Below are 15,162 nucleotides of genomic sequence, written 5' to 3' on the forward strand. Positions count from 1 at the left end.
GAGGTATTTGGACAATGCTCTTAATAGCCTGCTTTAGCTGTTGGTCAACCCTGAGGTGGTCAGGGCTGGAAGACCATTGTAGGTCCATTCCAATAGAACTATTCTAAACTTGCTTGTTTGACAGTTCACTGAGAAAAGTACATCCTCTATCTTTCCAGCAAAGCTAGTTTTACATTCCTGCCAGATCAGGCTTGATATTGGCAATTGTAGTGTGTATTCTAAGATCGTGGTTTGGAAAATGAAATTGTTGTGTGAAGTTTAAGATTCATTTAGGCTTTATTTTTTATAGGTTAAATGACAGTGAAATTGAAAGGCAGCACTTTAAAGATCAAGATATGTACTCTGACAAATCTGATAAGGAAAATGACCATGACCACGAGGAATCTGATAATGATGGATTGGGGAAAAGTGAAGAAAGTGATAGTGACACATCAGAGCGACAAGATGATTCTTACGTCGATCCAGAACCAATTGATATCAAGGAAACTACTTACTTAGAACAGAGTCCTGAAGAACTTGGGGAGGTAAAAGTGCTCTTGATGTAGTGAGCAAGCAGCTTCTTCAGATAGAAAGCTGATGTTTTAGGGGTCAGACTGCACTTGAAAGCTGGCTTGCAGGATTGGCTTTCATATTTTCAGCAATAATGGTGGAAAGTACTCTGTTCCCCCGTCTTCTGCTCTGCTTTGCCACTCCTGCACTTGTGTCTGAGATTTTGACCGAGATAATCATGTTATCTGGAATACTGCAGGCAGAAGGTGCTCAATTTGAAAGGGCTACCTGCAGCAGAAGTTGACCATGTCTACCCCTCCTTTTGTTATTTCTATTTGTTTTTTATTAAGTTACTCCTGGGTTTTCTCTTCAAGTAAATATCTTTAAGTTAAAGATACTAGTGCAAGCTGATAACCTCTTTTTCTACTGCAAGGAAGGATTTAAGCAGCCACGGGGTCTGCAGAATTCAGTGGAAGGTTTCCTGTGATTCTGATGTCACCTTGCATTCTAATATGATGCTCCAGAACTGCCATTCCACTTCTGCTTGTTGTTTTGTTTATCTACACAGGCAAATATGTTTGAGATTTGTATGTTTTATTTGCTATAAAGATACCAAAAAACTTAGTAACAGAAATTGAGATGAGCTTTTTCACAAATCTCCCCTTTCTGCTCAAGTGCTAGCTATAAGATTTTTTTTTTTTTTATATACCTATGGGGCGTAAATACTTTGATTTATCGCTTTGTAGTATTGTTTCTTGAAGAAGCAGTAGTTTAGGAGAAGTCGAGAGGTTTAAGTTGACAATACATTTTTGAGTATGCATTTTAGAAACTGTTCTGGAACGAGGGTTGCTTTTCCTACAACCTTTGATTTTGATTTCAGAAACTGTAAGGAAGAACCAGTCCTCTCTTCTTGGACAAAAAGGAACATATTGGAGCATGGCTGCTGGTTTTGCTCACTTACCCCTAAGTATTGGTTTTCTTTAAGGAAAATCACTGATGCTGTTGTCTGGCAAGACAGTGAAAAGCAAAAATGCAGCAGCTTTCATGGTGGGGAAAAAGCAAGTAGAATGAACAGCCCACTGCTATATGAGTCCTGGACATGAGAACACAGCGTAATGTACTTGCTGTCTAGGAAAGGACTAAGGGAGGATTTCTGAACAACAGCCTACCTCAAATTTCTCTGTTCTAGGGCTGATGAAAACAAACACAGTTTTTAGTGCTGAATGGTGTATCTGTCATACTTCATTAAAGATGTATCATAAGTGTTTTTAGAGAAACCTGATTTTTGTCCCATAGTTGTTACAGCTTTTCTGAGTGATTCGTTTTAAGTATCCATTTTCCATTCTTATTGCATCCTTAGAATGTGTTGACCTGTCATCTAGGGGATTATTTTATTTCTCCTTTCTGTTTTCTGTTCATCCTAGGCTGGGGAAGCTGCTCAAACAGAAGTAGTGTCAGAAGAAAACAAAAGTTTGATCTGGACACTACTGAAGCAAGTCCGGCCAGGAATGGACTTGTCCAAGGTTGTACTGCCTACATTTATATTGGAACCTCGTTCTTTCCTGGACAAGCTGTCTGACTACTACTATCATGCAGATTTTCTGTCCGAGTGAGTCCCAGTGAATCTCTGGTTTTCGTTCTTCTCATTTTTTAAACTAAAAAGGAGTAGCAGAGTATACTGCAGCATTTGGTCCGCTCTCAAACAACATTGTAGACTGCTTAGGGTCTGAATGTTTGTCTGACAATGTATCAGTCATCAGATGTCCTTGTCTTCTGAAAGCTGTCTGACAGCTCGTGTGGTACATTGTGTTCTTACTGTGCTGTTCTGGTTTAGCTTTTGGAGATTGGATAGAAGACTTCTCAAAAGCAGGTTTTTTTTTTTTCTGTAGGAGGCATATTTAAACTGGTAGAACAGTTAACCTTTTTATACAGCATTAAGTTCTGTTCAGTTTTATAGTTGCCTGCTCAAATGTAGCTAATAAATTAAAGACTGTAAACTGCAGTATTATTCAGCTCTGAGTACTGCATGCGAGTAGGCCTGTTCTCTAAAGTAGTATCTTATAAATGGAAGAACTTCAACATGGGTGAAACAGGATTTAATGTTACAAAGAACAGACTCAGTTATGGATACACTGTTTCTGATTTTTTGTTTGTTTTCCATTTTCAGACGATTATTTGAAAACTTTGAATTTGATGTAATCAGGCTGAAAGCTTTTCAGTACTGCAAATCACAAAAGCTTTGTTTTAGTCAGCTCCTGGATTCAAGATAACTCACAACGATCGATAGCGTGTTATAGCTGAAACGATACTGATAGTTATCTGTGTTCTGTTTGTTTCATAGAGCTGCTCTTGAGGAGAATGCTTACAACCGCATGAAAAAAGTAGTGAAGTGGTATTTGTCAGGATTCTACAAAAAGCCAAAGGTGACTACTTACATTATGTTTACTTTAGACATCGTGTCTAGTTTCAGGGCTTACAGATGTGCTGGAGTAGGTTTTCCTTTGTAAATTATATTCTTAGGCAATTTTTGAAAGCAAGTTAAGTTTTCGTTATTTACACCAAATACATCATGGACCTTTTTGGTCTCTAGCCATGCTTAAAATAGGGTATATTCAATAGGGTTTTTTTTCCCTTGAAGTAAAAGTTTTGTGATAAAGTTGGGCCAGTTCTATGTTTACAATCTTCGTGATAACATGCTGCAGTTGGAGGATTAGTATTTCCACTACTTCATTTAGCTTTACACTAAATACTGTTTATAGTCATGTTGGTGGGGAACAGTATCGAAAGAAGAAAGTACTTAATACCTAACTTCGGACAAAAGGTCTGTAATAATTCTCCTACAAAAAACCCGTTATATTCTGTTTGTCCTTATGTGGAGCCTGGAACAGTTTAGCAGATTTACTAAATCTATGCCAATTTCTTTAGAATGAAGTGCAGAGTAACTGAGCATAATGTTCAAATAATTAAATCAAGTACAATGTACTTTAGTATATATATAATTATTATATTTTTTTCTCTGTGTGTCTTGTCTGCATTGACGGACTAAAGTAGTGTTTTGTGAGTTCTGTACCTGCATTGTATGGTTACTCTCTATTCTATTTCTGTTTAGGGACTAAAAAAGCCGTACAATCCTATACTTGGTGAGACTTTCCGCTGCATGTGGGTTCATCCAAGGACAAATAGCAAGACTTTTTACATTGCAGAACAGGTAGCTGCAATAACTGCAAAGAATATTTTTAAGAAAAATGTGTTGCATTTTTATGCTAGCTAAACGATGTGGTAGTTTCTGAAAATGTATTTAAATGTATGAATAGTATCCTAAAAGCTCTCCTGGTGAGCATATTTTTTTTACAGATGTCTCTTAAGTATGTCTTCCCAGAGAAACAGAGAAAGGTGTTTCTAGCACTTGTTTCCTCTTACTTCAGTAAAAGTGAGGTGCTAATTTTCTTAATTCTTGAAATTCAGTACATTTGCTTGATCTTTAAAGATTATAGTCACATTTAACATATATCGACTGTATTCTATTACGTGCAGCTTGAATTCTTCATTCTGTCATTACTAGCTCAAGTTTTATACTATATTGCATGTTCTTTTTCTCTCTCTTTTTTTTTTTTTTCAAATATGTGCATTTTTTTTCAACAGGTATCACATCATCCTCCAATATCTGCCTTCTATGTTAGCAACCGCAAGGATGGTTTTTGCCTTAGTGGTAGTATTCTGGCCAAATCAAAATTCTATGGTAAATAATGGGGTTTTTTGGTTGTACCTTTACTGAGGGGTGTAAAGAGCTTTGTTTTGTGGATGAAAGAAGGCTTTTAGAAGAATCACAGGGGGTTGATCACTGTATTCTCCTTCCCTTACAAAGTTTTTACTATTGGTCTTCAGGATTTTAATTTCTGGTTTTGGAATATTTTATTTTTTAATTGGAGATGCTACATACTATAGTGGCTTCACTGGACAGGGTAGATTGCGGTGCTAAATATACTGACATTCTTAATTTTACTGCTCAGTTAAAAGAAAATGTTTACTTTTGTCTTGCAGGGTGAGAAATGTGATTTTCTGTCTTTGAATTTCAGGGAATTCATTATCTGCCATACTAGATGGAGAAGGACGGCTAACATTCCTGAACAGGGGAGAAGATTATGTCATGACAATGCCATATGCTCATTGTAAAGGTAGTGTGTTTGAGTTTTTGTTTTTTTTTTCTCGTTCTCTACGTGGCAAAGTTTTGAGAACAAGTCCATTATCCTAAATAGTATACTGTGGTGGATTTGAGCTTGCCACCTGAGAAGAGTGTTCTGAACACGGGCAACATTGGTGGCTCTAGGCTTCCACATATTTTATCAGGATAAAATTACATCTGTTGTTTAAGCAATTATCTATTTTTTGGCACAGAAAAAGATTTTTTTCATAAATAGTAAGAGCACAGATATATAGCTATCTGTTATTACATGGCAGTAATTTATTGCTATGAGCTTTTTCTAATGTTTTCTTCTTGTAAACAAAGGGTGATGTAGCATCTACACTTCACTGTGTGATTTGAGTGTAAATCATGATCATTTGTCTTTAGTTTCACTACAGGAATCCAGTCAGTAGTTTGTAAAGCTTTCTGGAAGGTCAGTAGTAGTACAAAATACCTTGCAGAACTGCTGATTTTTAAACTGTTACTTAATTCAGGTTTATCAACCTGTATGTTCTCTGCCAGAATTTTCTTTCAGGAGCCTTGTAGTCAGCAACTATAATATTTTCTTCATTTGAGATGTATGAAAATCAATGAGCAGATTTGGATAATTGGACACTAGTTTGGTAGGCTCTTCTCTTTCCATTGTCATGGATGTTTTTAATATTCTGTTGGATTTTTTTTTTTTATGGCTTTGGTGACAATGCTTAAGAGTTAAAAAGCACATAAGATATATACATACACTCAAGTCAAGCAGGAAGAAGAAGAACTAGTGTGACCAATAAAGCTGATTGAGAGGGAGAAAGGTAGAAGAATATGCAGGAGAGGAGACTGTGCATGGTGAAAAAAACATTTGCATGTGCACAGTACATATGTAAACAGTAAATATCTGTAAAATACATTCAGTATTTCAAACGCTGCATTGCAGGGGAAAAGAGTAATCATGGGAAAGAAAGTGTACTCAGCATTGTCAGCCTTGTACTTCCAAAAATCTTGAGAGGTGATCAGTGTTGTCTTCACCTGTGCTCTGACTGTGCTTCTGTTCAAGTGAAGTTTTTCTTTGCTCTCTTTGTCATAATTTCCCTGTCTTAACCTCAAAAGCTTCCCTCCTTCAGTCATCTCCAACAAGACTAATTACCGTCCTTGCTAGACCCAGCAGCATATGCTGCCAACAGCATGTCTTAATAGCATCTGTTTTCCCTGCTTGTCTGTAATTCGCTTAGATCTTTCTGTTTTGGTTTAGGGTATCTTTCTTGGCAGAATGAATATACTTATCATTAGGAAAGGTCATCCGAAGGGACGATTTTTCCTCTGGCACAGACATGTTTACTCTAGTAATTGTGCTCAAATAACTTAGGGGTTTTGTCTTGTTAAATTATAAACATTAATTGTATCTGTTCCTTTTTCTTTTCCAGGAATTCTTTATGGCACAATGACCTTAGAGCTTGGGGGAACAGTCAATATCACCTGTGAGAAAACTGGCTACAGTGCAACAATTGAATTCAAACTCAAGGTTAGTAAATGCTGTGAGTAGGCAGAAGGAGGAAACTGAGGAATTTTCATTTTTAACTGCTACATATCCAGCTATGTGTATCTAGCAAATAGTGATTTATGTGTTTTTTAAAAGAAGGAATTACATCATCATTTATTTTCCTACTATATTCTTCTGGGTCCAAAGGTTTTGACTGATTCTTGCAGTTTTGTCTTCATCTCTGGCGATAACAGATGCAAACATATTTCTGCTTGTGTAAAATCTTAAGGCCAGCTCTGTGGAGGAAAAAGCAAGAGTCTTTCTTACGTCCAGCAGTGGTAACAGTCTAGGGTAGTGTAAGAACAGAGCAACTGTTGAGTGATCTGATCAGCAGTTCGGGTATTTTGTGTGTTATTGTTAATATACCCTGGTGATTTTTAATTCTCTAAAAATGTTCAGGGACTTTTTAAAATCCTGGAGAGCCCTTGGAGGAGAACTTATACTCAGTTTCTCCTATTCTGAGAAAATTTAAGTTGCTCATGGGCACCTCGAATAAAGATGATGCAAAGGCTTTGGGCTATATCAGCATAATGCCCAGTGCTAAGCAACAGTTTACATGGACGATTTTTGACAGTTGTGCATGCTGGAGGAGCACCTCCCTACTCGGAAAAGCTAAACAAAAGTTTCTAAACTACTTACAGATGGCTTGCACTTCTGAAAAATACATTTGCCTTCTCTGAGGCAGAAACTGACTTAAAGCTGACCAAATAGTTGTTAAGAAGTGTGCACGTGGGGAGGGAAACTGTATTCAGTTGAAATTATAGGGGGGGTATAAAAGAGAGAAGGCTGTGTTAATTGATATTTTGCCTCAGCCCACAGGATACATGTGCAGAGTATCAAAAAGACCAATCATCTTTGCTGCTGCTGCTCCATGTGTTAATGTCTAGTAACAAATGGCCCTTGACAGAACCATGAAATTAGTGTAGCAAATTACTGTGTCGTCCAAGATATCGTTGTGTCACTGCTTTCTGCATTTTCCATTTTCTTTCCACATTTCTTAGACAATGCTTTTGTTCAGCACACGTTTTACATAACTACAGCATGAGAGAACAATTTAATGTAGTTTTAGACTTGTTTTGAGAATTAAATAGGCAGACCTTATAATATTAAAAGGCATCAGGGCTGTTTACATCACATTTCATAAATTCATGTTTTTTCCTTAATAGTATATAAATGCAAAAATAATTTGCTATTAATATAAACATGAAAGCTTTTCTTTCTGTTTTGCAGCCTTTTTTGGGTAACAACGACAGTGTTAACCAAATATCAGGGAAAATTAAGCTTGGCAAAGAAGTTTTGGCTATTTTGGAGGGTCACTGGGTAAGTAGTGATAGTATTATAAATTGTGGCTGATAGTTGAGACAGGTGAACATAGTGCTTAGTTACAAAAAAGACTCAAGTTCAAAAAAAGAGTTTAAGTACCACTTTCATAGATAGTATCATTATAGTTAGACAGTTCTCAATAAAGAATAGAATCAACATAGTCTTATTTGCATCTGTTAAAAGGTGGAAAAGTTGCCTACTTTTCAGTAGTTCATGAAGAAAATACATTTCAGCTTTTGAAATGGTTTTAGTGTATGTGTTAGTACTATGAAGAATTTTATGGCCCCGGCATGAAATGTTTAAATTTGTTTCGGTGAGATCACATTGGCACAGCTATTTTTTGGCCATGATAATGGCTTCATTGAATCTCTGTTCCAAGTTAGAACTAGCACAGAGTGCAGAAATTTAATTTTAAAGTTAGCTTATCTAATTATTAAGAAAAATTTGTTATGAAAAAAATTGCTTATTCCTCCCTTTTATGTTATTTTGACAGTCTTTGAGATTATTACAATTAAGGTAACGGAATTATATATGTTACAGGACAGTGAAGTCACTATTAGTGACAAGAAGACAGATGTTTCAGAGACATTCTGGAACCCTACATCTGATATCAGGCAGCGTAGATTACCTAGATACACAGTGAAGTTTGAAGAGCAAGATGACTTCGAGTCAGAGAAGTAAGTTCCTTTTAGAACTGTGTAGAATTATTTTGATGAAATAAAACTCTTCATCTTCCCCAAATTATGAACGGATTACAGTTTCTTTCCTTCCCATGTTTGCTGACACTGGCCTGTAAAACAGGAAAGCAACACCATTAAATACAAGATCATTATTTACAAACCTTACAATCATGGAAAGTCTTGATGGAAATGTAGATAAAATATATTACAACACGGTAACGTTCTGTTCAGAGGTTGGTGCATTTCTGAGTTGGTAATTAATGAAATGTTTGTAATTATTTCTGTCAACCAGATTGTAACTATATTGCTCATTTGTCAGGCTTTGGCAACATGTGACAAGAGCAATAAACAATAAAGACCAAACAGAAGCTACTCAAGAGAAATACGTTCTGGAAGAAGCTCAGAGAAAAAGTGCCAAAGAGAGGAAACTTAAGGGTGAAGAGTGGACATGCAAGCTGTTTGATCAGGATTCAGTCACAGGAGAATGGCACTACAAATATGCCGAGTGAGTCCTGAAGTGCTTGTAACAAAACTGCTTCTTAAATGTTTGGTAGTGTTGCTGAGCCTCTTCCTATAGTTTCAGGAGCAAAAGAACTCAGATATATAGCTGAGTTCAAACTCGTGAAATACGCAATGCGATATTCTTATGTGTTTTAATTAAAATGCATAATTTTTTAGCTGAGCTTGGTTGGCCCTTATAGTGTTGAAAAGGCAGTGATTGCTAATACAGAAAACCATGTTTCATGGAACCATTGCAATGGACTTTTTTTATTTTGTCTTCGTGGTTATGTTGCTCAATAAATTCATGCCATGTTGTAGACTATCTTGGGCATAGCACTTTAGGATGCCTTGTGCTCTTTTTTTTTTTTCTCTCCCCCACACTGACCAGAGCAGCCACACAGATTTTCCCAGACTGGAAAATATGGTACATGTGGGTATACCAACTGGAAATCAGAAAAGCCTGTACTTAATTGAACTGAGCTATGTAATTTGTTATGTATTAGAATATCTCAGAGTAACAGGTTTACGGCAGTGGTTAATGCTGGGACCAGGTAGCTCAGCTGCGGTCAAATATGCCCCATGTACGTGGGTGTCTGTGAAGCTCCGTGTGGTGATCTGGATCAGAAGATGAAGATGCAGCTGCCTCTTCAGCTGCTGGAATGGATTCTTTGTTCTCACCAACTCTTGCAAGAGTCAGCTTGGAGCTGTGAACTCGCTAGTTCATAGAACACTCACATTCTCACCATTCTTTTACAATGCCCAGCATGCTTCTTTATTGCAAGGATTGTAAAAGTAAAGTATCTGAAGATGCGGTACTCTGAGTTGAGTAGTTCTGAAGCCATTGATCCTGGAAGTATGTTCCTGTGGCTAAACTTGGGAACACTTCCTCTTTCTGTACAAGAATGGCAATATTGGGGCAGTAGCCTACTGTATGTACAGGGAAGAGTACAAGAATCCTGAGTACTCTTCATGTCTCCAAGAAATTTGCAACTTGGAGGTCTCCTGGAACGAAGCAGAGATTGTGTATTTAGTAGCTCTCCATAGATTTTTTTTTTTTTTTTCCATGTATTTCCTTGGATTCCTCTTAAGTCTGTGCAGACTTTCACCACCCAGAACATCCTGCATCAGGGAATTCCCCAACTAGACTAAAAACTCTGTGAAACACCCTCTCTTGGTTTGAATCTTCTGGTGCCATTGATGCTTCTTTCTTGGAAGAGTTGTGAGTAGTCTAGCTGAATTGACTGCCCATACTGTTGAACAGAGGTAAAACCATCAGGAAAAGTACTGCACTTTAAATCGTTAGGTCTCAGAGCTGCAGAGGACACTATGTCTCATTAATCTACGTTACTTCTTGTCTCCTTGAGGCTTTGTGGTTCAAGAATGTGCCACAGAAATTTTTACTATGTGCTAGAAAGCAGTCTGCACTGTCAGCAGGCCCTGGAAGAAATGTCTGTCTCCTTTTATGCATACAATGCTGGCTTACCACCTGGTCCATATAGGAGGAGTCTTTTATGCTTACTGTGAAAGATGTGTTGAGTGAGCTGTGGCATTTAAGATACCTGGATTACGGATTTAGGCATAAAAGACCTTGGGGAGAGCAACGCCTAGTTCTTACCCAGTTACCTTAGATGACATTTAATTCAAGTTAAGTTAAGCTAAGATGTAAGTGCAGGCCTGTGTTCACAACATCTGAAACAGCTACAAACATTTCAAAACGCATAAGGGAGGAGATGAAAGTAAAGCCATGCTTAATCTACTCTCACTAAAGCTGTACATCAGAACGATTTTAATGCAGCTGACTTGCAGTTTCTATTCTGAAAAGGCTGTAATCGGTGAGGATGTTGGTCTTTGCCTTTGGCTGCTTGTTCTCCAGTGAGCTATGTGTCTCTTGCCCTTTTTTTTTTTTAATTCTATATCAACCTGTACTTGGAAAATAATTTTTAAAAAATCAGAACATGAAAACAGTGTGCAGTTTATTAGTGCCTCTTGAAACCAGCCTTCATTACCATTAGCTACTTTGAGATGAAAGCAGGTTTGAGGTAACTGATTCTTAACCTTTCCTTCCTAGGCACCTTTTAAAAGGAAAAAGAAAACAAAACCACAAACCACAAAAGCAGTCCAAAGTAATAATGATTTTAACAAATTAAAAAATAATAGTTTTTAAAATCCCCTGATTTCCATGTTTGACAAACACGTATTACTGGTCAAATAAATTCATAATGATGTTCTTGGTTTATACAGTAGCTCATACTCTCAACAGCTGGCTGATGGTTTGACCTCAATGTGAGGTTTATTTTTTGGTTCTCTTGGCCTGCCAGGTTAGGACTAGGCTAAAGGTGGAAGATCAGATCACTTACTCCTTGTTCAATTTCTATATAAGGAGAGAGAGTTCATACCAAATAGTTTCTGAGCTGGAAAATATTTCTTATTTAAATTGCTGTGGTATTAATTATATTCACTCTGTGTAGTACCAGACCATGGGACCCTCTGAATGATATGATCCAATTTGAAAAAGATGGCACCATCCAAACAAAAGTTCGACATCGGACACCAATGGTAAGCAGTTCTGTAAGCACGTGCAGGAAGATCCAAGAACTTGTATATATTGTGTATGAAGGTCATCAAAGTATTGGGAGTGATGAAAATATATTGTTATCCTACAAAAATGTAGTTTACCTAGTCCATAGTCTTTTACTTTTGTGAAACATTCTAAGTGCTAGAGATGACTTGATTGGATAGGAATACAAAATATGCAAACTTGAACTCAACAGTTTAACATGTATTTTCCCCAAAGGGGAAGATGCACAAACTTCAGACTGCTTATACATCAAAAATTTTAACTTGGAATTCTGTTTAGATATCGTGCTTTTAACTGTTACTATTAGAATGTGCTGCTTTGCTAATGTTCTGGTTCTCTGAAAATAATTTGTAAGTTATCAATTGTAGGTTAGTGTTCCAAAAATCAAAAGAAAGCCAGCCAGTCAGAAGAAAGGGGAGTGTGGTTTCTCATCCCCAGAACCTGATAACCAGGATTCCTCTGGGAGTGAAGGTAGGAAAAGATACATTCACATACAGAAATAATAAATCTGTTTGACAGTGAAACAGTTCTGTGGTCACACCAACTCTTCTTATCTCGATGTTTGTATTATGAAGTGATACATGCTCTGAATCACAATTCTATCCAATATGAAGCACATTCTGGAAAAACAGAAGGAGCAGAATGGCTCGTGGTGTCAATTGCCAACTGCCCTGTCCTTTTAAACATCAGTGTGTAGTGTAGTTAGGCTGAAGTGCTGCACGTATTTAGTTTCTGGGGGGAAGAAAATCGTTTTTGTAAACTCTTTTCTTTCTTAAAACAGGATGAACTGTTTTCATTTATACATCAGTGTGTTGCCAAAAGGCAGATTTTTGTTGTTGATAATGCTTGCAGAAATTAAACAATACAGTGAGTGTTTTAAGATACTTCAAGTGCTTAACTTGCTGCCCTCCTTTGCTATAGGTGACTCTGAAATAAAGCTTGAGTTTTCAATAGAAGCTTAGTTAGGAGAGTTCCTCCTCTTATTTACAACTGGTTCGTTAGTACTGGATCATTAGTACTTTGATCCTTTTTTGACTTAGCAGTCACTTCTGTGAATTGCATCTGGCTTTTGTATCTTTCTAGCACAACTTCTGAAGCATAACACAAGAATAAGGAAAAAAGGGGCGGACCTTGGTGAACTGCAGAGTGCCATTGAATCTATAAAGGAAACACAAGAAGACATTAAGAGGTAGTACAAAATAAAATGCTTTAAAATGGTTGGAAAATACTAATTTTCTAGCGCTTTTTTTTTCCTTGGAGGCTGGTATGTATTTCTGCTTTAGACCCTTGATGTCTTTATCCTTCTTTCTAAACAATGATTGCTCATAGATGTTTTGTAATTTTCCTCAAGAACTGTCTTCTGTAGGAAGCCCTAACATACTAGAAAACGCCAAATTGTCCAGATTGTAATTTACAAGATGATATTTTCTGTCTTACAGGGACATTATGGCTCTACGAAATAGAGTCGCTTCTAATTCACCACCTGTGGACTACCACTTCTTGCAGTTCAAGCACTATGTCTTCATTTTACTTGTGGTTCTCCTACAGCTCATCATTAATTTCTTGTTCAAATAGGAAGTGTGAAAAGGGCCTTTCTGAACTGGAATGATCAAACTGTTACTGGGGACCATATTTTAAGCTGGACTTTAAATGATGCACTATTATCTGAAAGAGCCCTGTAGCAGCTACTTACAGAACTTCACCTCAGCGTCCACGGTTCAGAATCATACTCTCGTCTACCCAGTTGAAGAAAGAATTATGTAAGTGCCAGTACACTCTCGCTCCTGGTGTGTGCCTCTGTCTCGCAGACATCTGACATCAGCCTTGTGTTTTGTATTACGTCATGATGTATTACTGATGAATCTTCACCACGGAATAGATGAACTTAAAAATTCAGAGGTTAGATCCTGTGGGTAGGAAGTTATTCCTGGTATGATAGAATGATAAACGAGCATACTTTGTTACATTTGAACTTACCATTTTTGTAACAAAGGAACTTTTGAAGTAGCAAACAGTTTTTGTAAATGGCATTGGGTGTTTGGAAGTAAACTTCTGTTTAAGGTCAAACAATTATTATACAAAGGTCATGAGTGTTAGGAACCGGGAATTCTGCAATGTAATGTCCTTGATTTGTTCTGTAAGTATGAGTTTTTATCCTGAATAACTATAGTGGCTTGTAAGCCAGCTGGTTTATTTTTATAGCTTGAAAACCTAGATTCTTCATAAAAACATTCCTGCATCTACTGTACAGAGCACACTTTTAACAATACAGCACCTGGGAAGGTACTGTCTCGGTCCACGCTCTCTCATGAATTGCAGACGTCAAGGATTTATGGTACATTTGTAAGTCTTGATAAATCTACAGCTTTGCATTTACATTTTTGTATGGCCTTGTCACAGTAAGCAGACAGACTGCTGATGCCAGGACTCTTCTTATTTTTGAAACAAAATGTGAAGATGCAAAGATGTGCTTAGTATGTAGCTTGAGTTGATCCTCCCAAAGGCAGATGATGTAGAACAGAATTCTGACACCATCATGAGTTCACTTGCAAATGAAAATATGTGTTCACAAGGGGAAAGTCTTCAGAAATTGATGGCTAACAACACACATATCAAAACAAATGGCAGTGAAACCTTAAGTCCTTGTTAAATTCCTTCTTACTGCAGTATGTACTACTTACACACAGAGGCACCTACTCATTATGCTGGAGCCACACAAATTATTGTGAAGCTTAAATTTCAGTTTAAAAGCACAATTTCTAACACTTTTATTTGAAGAAATATATGCATGTATAGAACTTGTAAAAATTCCAGGAAAAAAAAATGTTGTGCCAGTGTTTGTCTGACGAATTCCTTATGCTGGTCAAGTGTACCAAGAACTGCAAAGGTACTGTCAGTAACCCAGATGAGACAACAGAAGGATGAGCAGCACGATGCAAGGGGCAGCCAGGTTGGTTGTCAGAGGATCCTCTCAGAACTCAAATCCATCCCAGACAGTGGAACAGTTCAAAGGTCGCATTTGGCTTTTTTTCATGGCCCAATTATCCCTCTGCCTTGGGCAGTCTCCCTGACTCTCCAGGTGATCCACCTTTCTGTTCTACATCAGTCTCGCTGGTATTTAGTGCAAATACTATTTACTTGTTCTTTGTCAGTCTCATCCATGTATTCCTCTGGCTGACACCTTCATGCACTTCCCCTTTTCTTTTACCTTTACCCTTGTTCGGGCCTCAGCTGTGTGGAAGCTTATTGATTAAGCAGTCAATTTCAGCTGCTTTCTTACAGCTTCCTATTAGCATGGTTTGGTCTTGAATCATTCTCTGGAATGTGGTACCTTAACCAGAGTGATCTTGTATATGTGGGCAAGACCAAACTTGATTGCACATCTTTTATATCTACAGCTGAGGAGGTAAAATTTGTGAAAGTCCCTCTGAGAGGGGGGGGAAAAAAAATCCTTAAGCGTCTAAATAGAAACTGAAGTTGTTAGCTATGTATAAAATGGTATAAAGAAAGCAGAATAATAGAGCATTAATTTAATGTTCGCAGCCTGGACTTTGGCCATTCATTATCACATCCTGATGTCAAAACTTCACCTGTCTTAAGCTCCATTACAAGCCTTTAAACATACTCTGTACATGAGAGTAATACAAGAAGAAATGAGTGAGAATTCGGGCAGTAACTTCAATCCCCTAAAATAATACTTTGCTGAAACTCTTGACTGGTAGTTACAAGCTTTTATCTCCCTTGTAAATAGAAATGTCCTTCTGCCCTTTCGTCTTGATTTTTAAATCACTTCAATTCTGGGTCAGTTGATAACGCAGCCCATGTGTATTTTTACATGGACTGCACGGTCATACCAGTGGATTTGACCCAAGCAGCTGGC

General features: G+C 37.4%; 1 protein-coding gene across 1 annotated transcript in view; it reads left to right on the top strand.

Moving 5' to 3' along the window:
• The window catches only part of OSBPL8 (oxysterol binding protein-like 8), a 34,586-nt gene extending 21,437 nt beyond the window's left edge, over positions 1-13,149 (top strand). Inside the window, exons 8-21 of the mRNA XM_010141947.1 lie at positions 290-524; positions 1,914-2,098; positions 2,831-2,912; positions 3,599-3,697; positions 4,132-4,228; positions 4,566-4,664; positions 6,085-6,182; positions 7,431-7,520; positions 8,064-8,200; positions 8,523-8,708; positions 11,173-11,260; positions 11,651-11,753; positions 12,366-12,471; positions 12,722-13,149. Coding sequence (XP_010140249.1) covers positions 290-524; positions 1,914-2,098; positions 2,831-2,912; positions 3,599-3,697; positions 4,132-4,228; positions 4,566-4,664; positions 6,085-6,182; positions 7,431-7,520; positions 8,064-8,200; positions 8,523-8,708; positions 11,173-11,260; positions 11,651-11,753; positions 12,366-12,471; positions 12,722-12,857 — 1,741 coding nt within the window. The 3' untranslated portion in view covers positions 12,858-13,149. The remainder of the gene's footprint in view (positions 1-289; positions 525-1,913; positions 2,099-2,830; positions 2,913-3,598; positions 3,698-4,131; positions 4,229-4,565; positions 4,665-6,084; positions 6,183-7,430; positions 7,521-8,063; positions 8,201-8,522; positions 8,709-11,172; positions 11,261-11,650; positions 11,754-12,365; positions 12,472-12,721) is intronic.
• The last annotated feature ends 2,013 nt before the right edge of the window (positions 13,150-15,162 follow it).

The sequence above is a fragment of the Buceros rhinoceros genome, unplaced genomic scaffold (genome assembly GCF_000710305.1).
Source record: "Buceros rhinoceros silvestris isolate BGI_N320 unplaced genomic scaffold, ASM71030v1 scaffold15318, whole genome shotgun sequence".
Classification (NCBI taxonomy): domain Eukaryota; kingdom Metazoa; phylum Chordata; class Aves; order Bucerotiformes; family Bucerotidae; genus Buceros; species Buceros rhinoceros.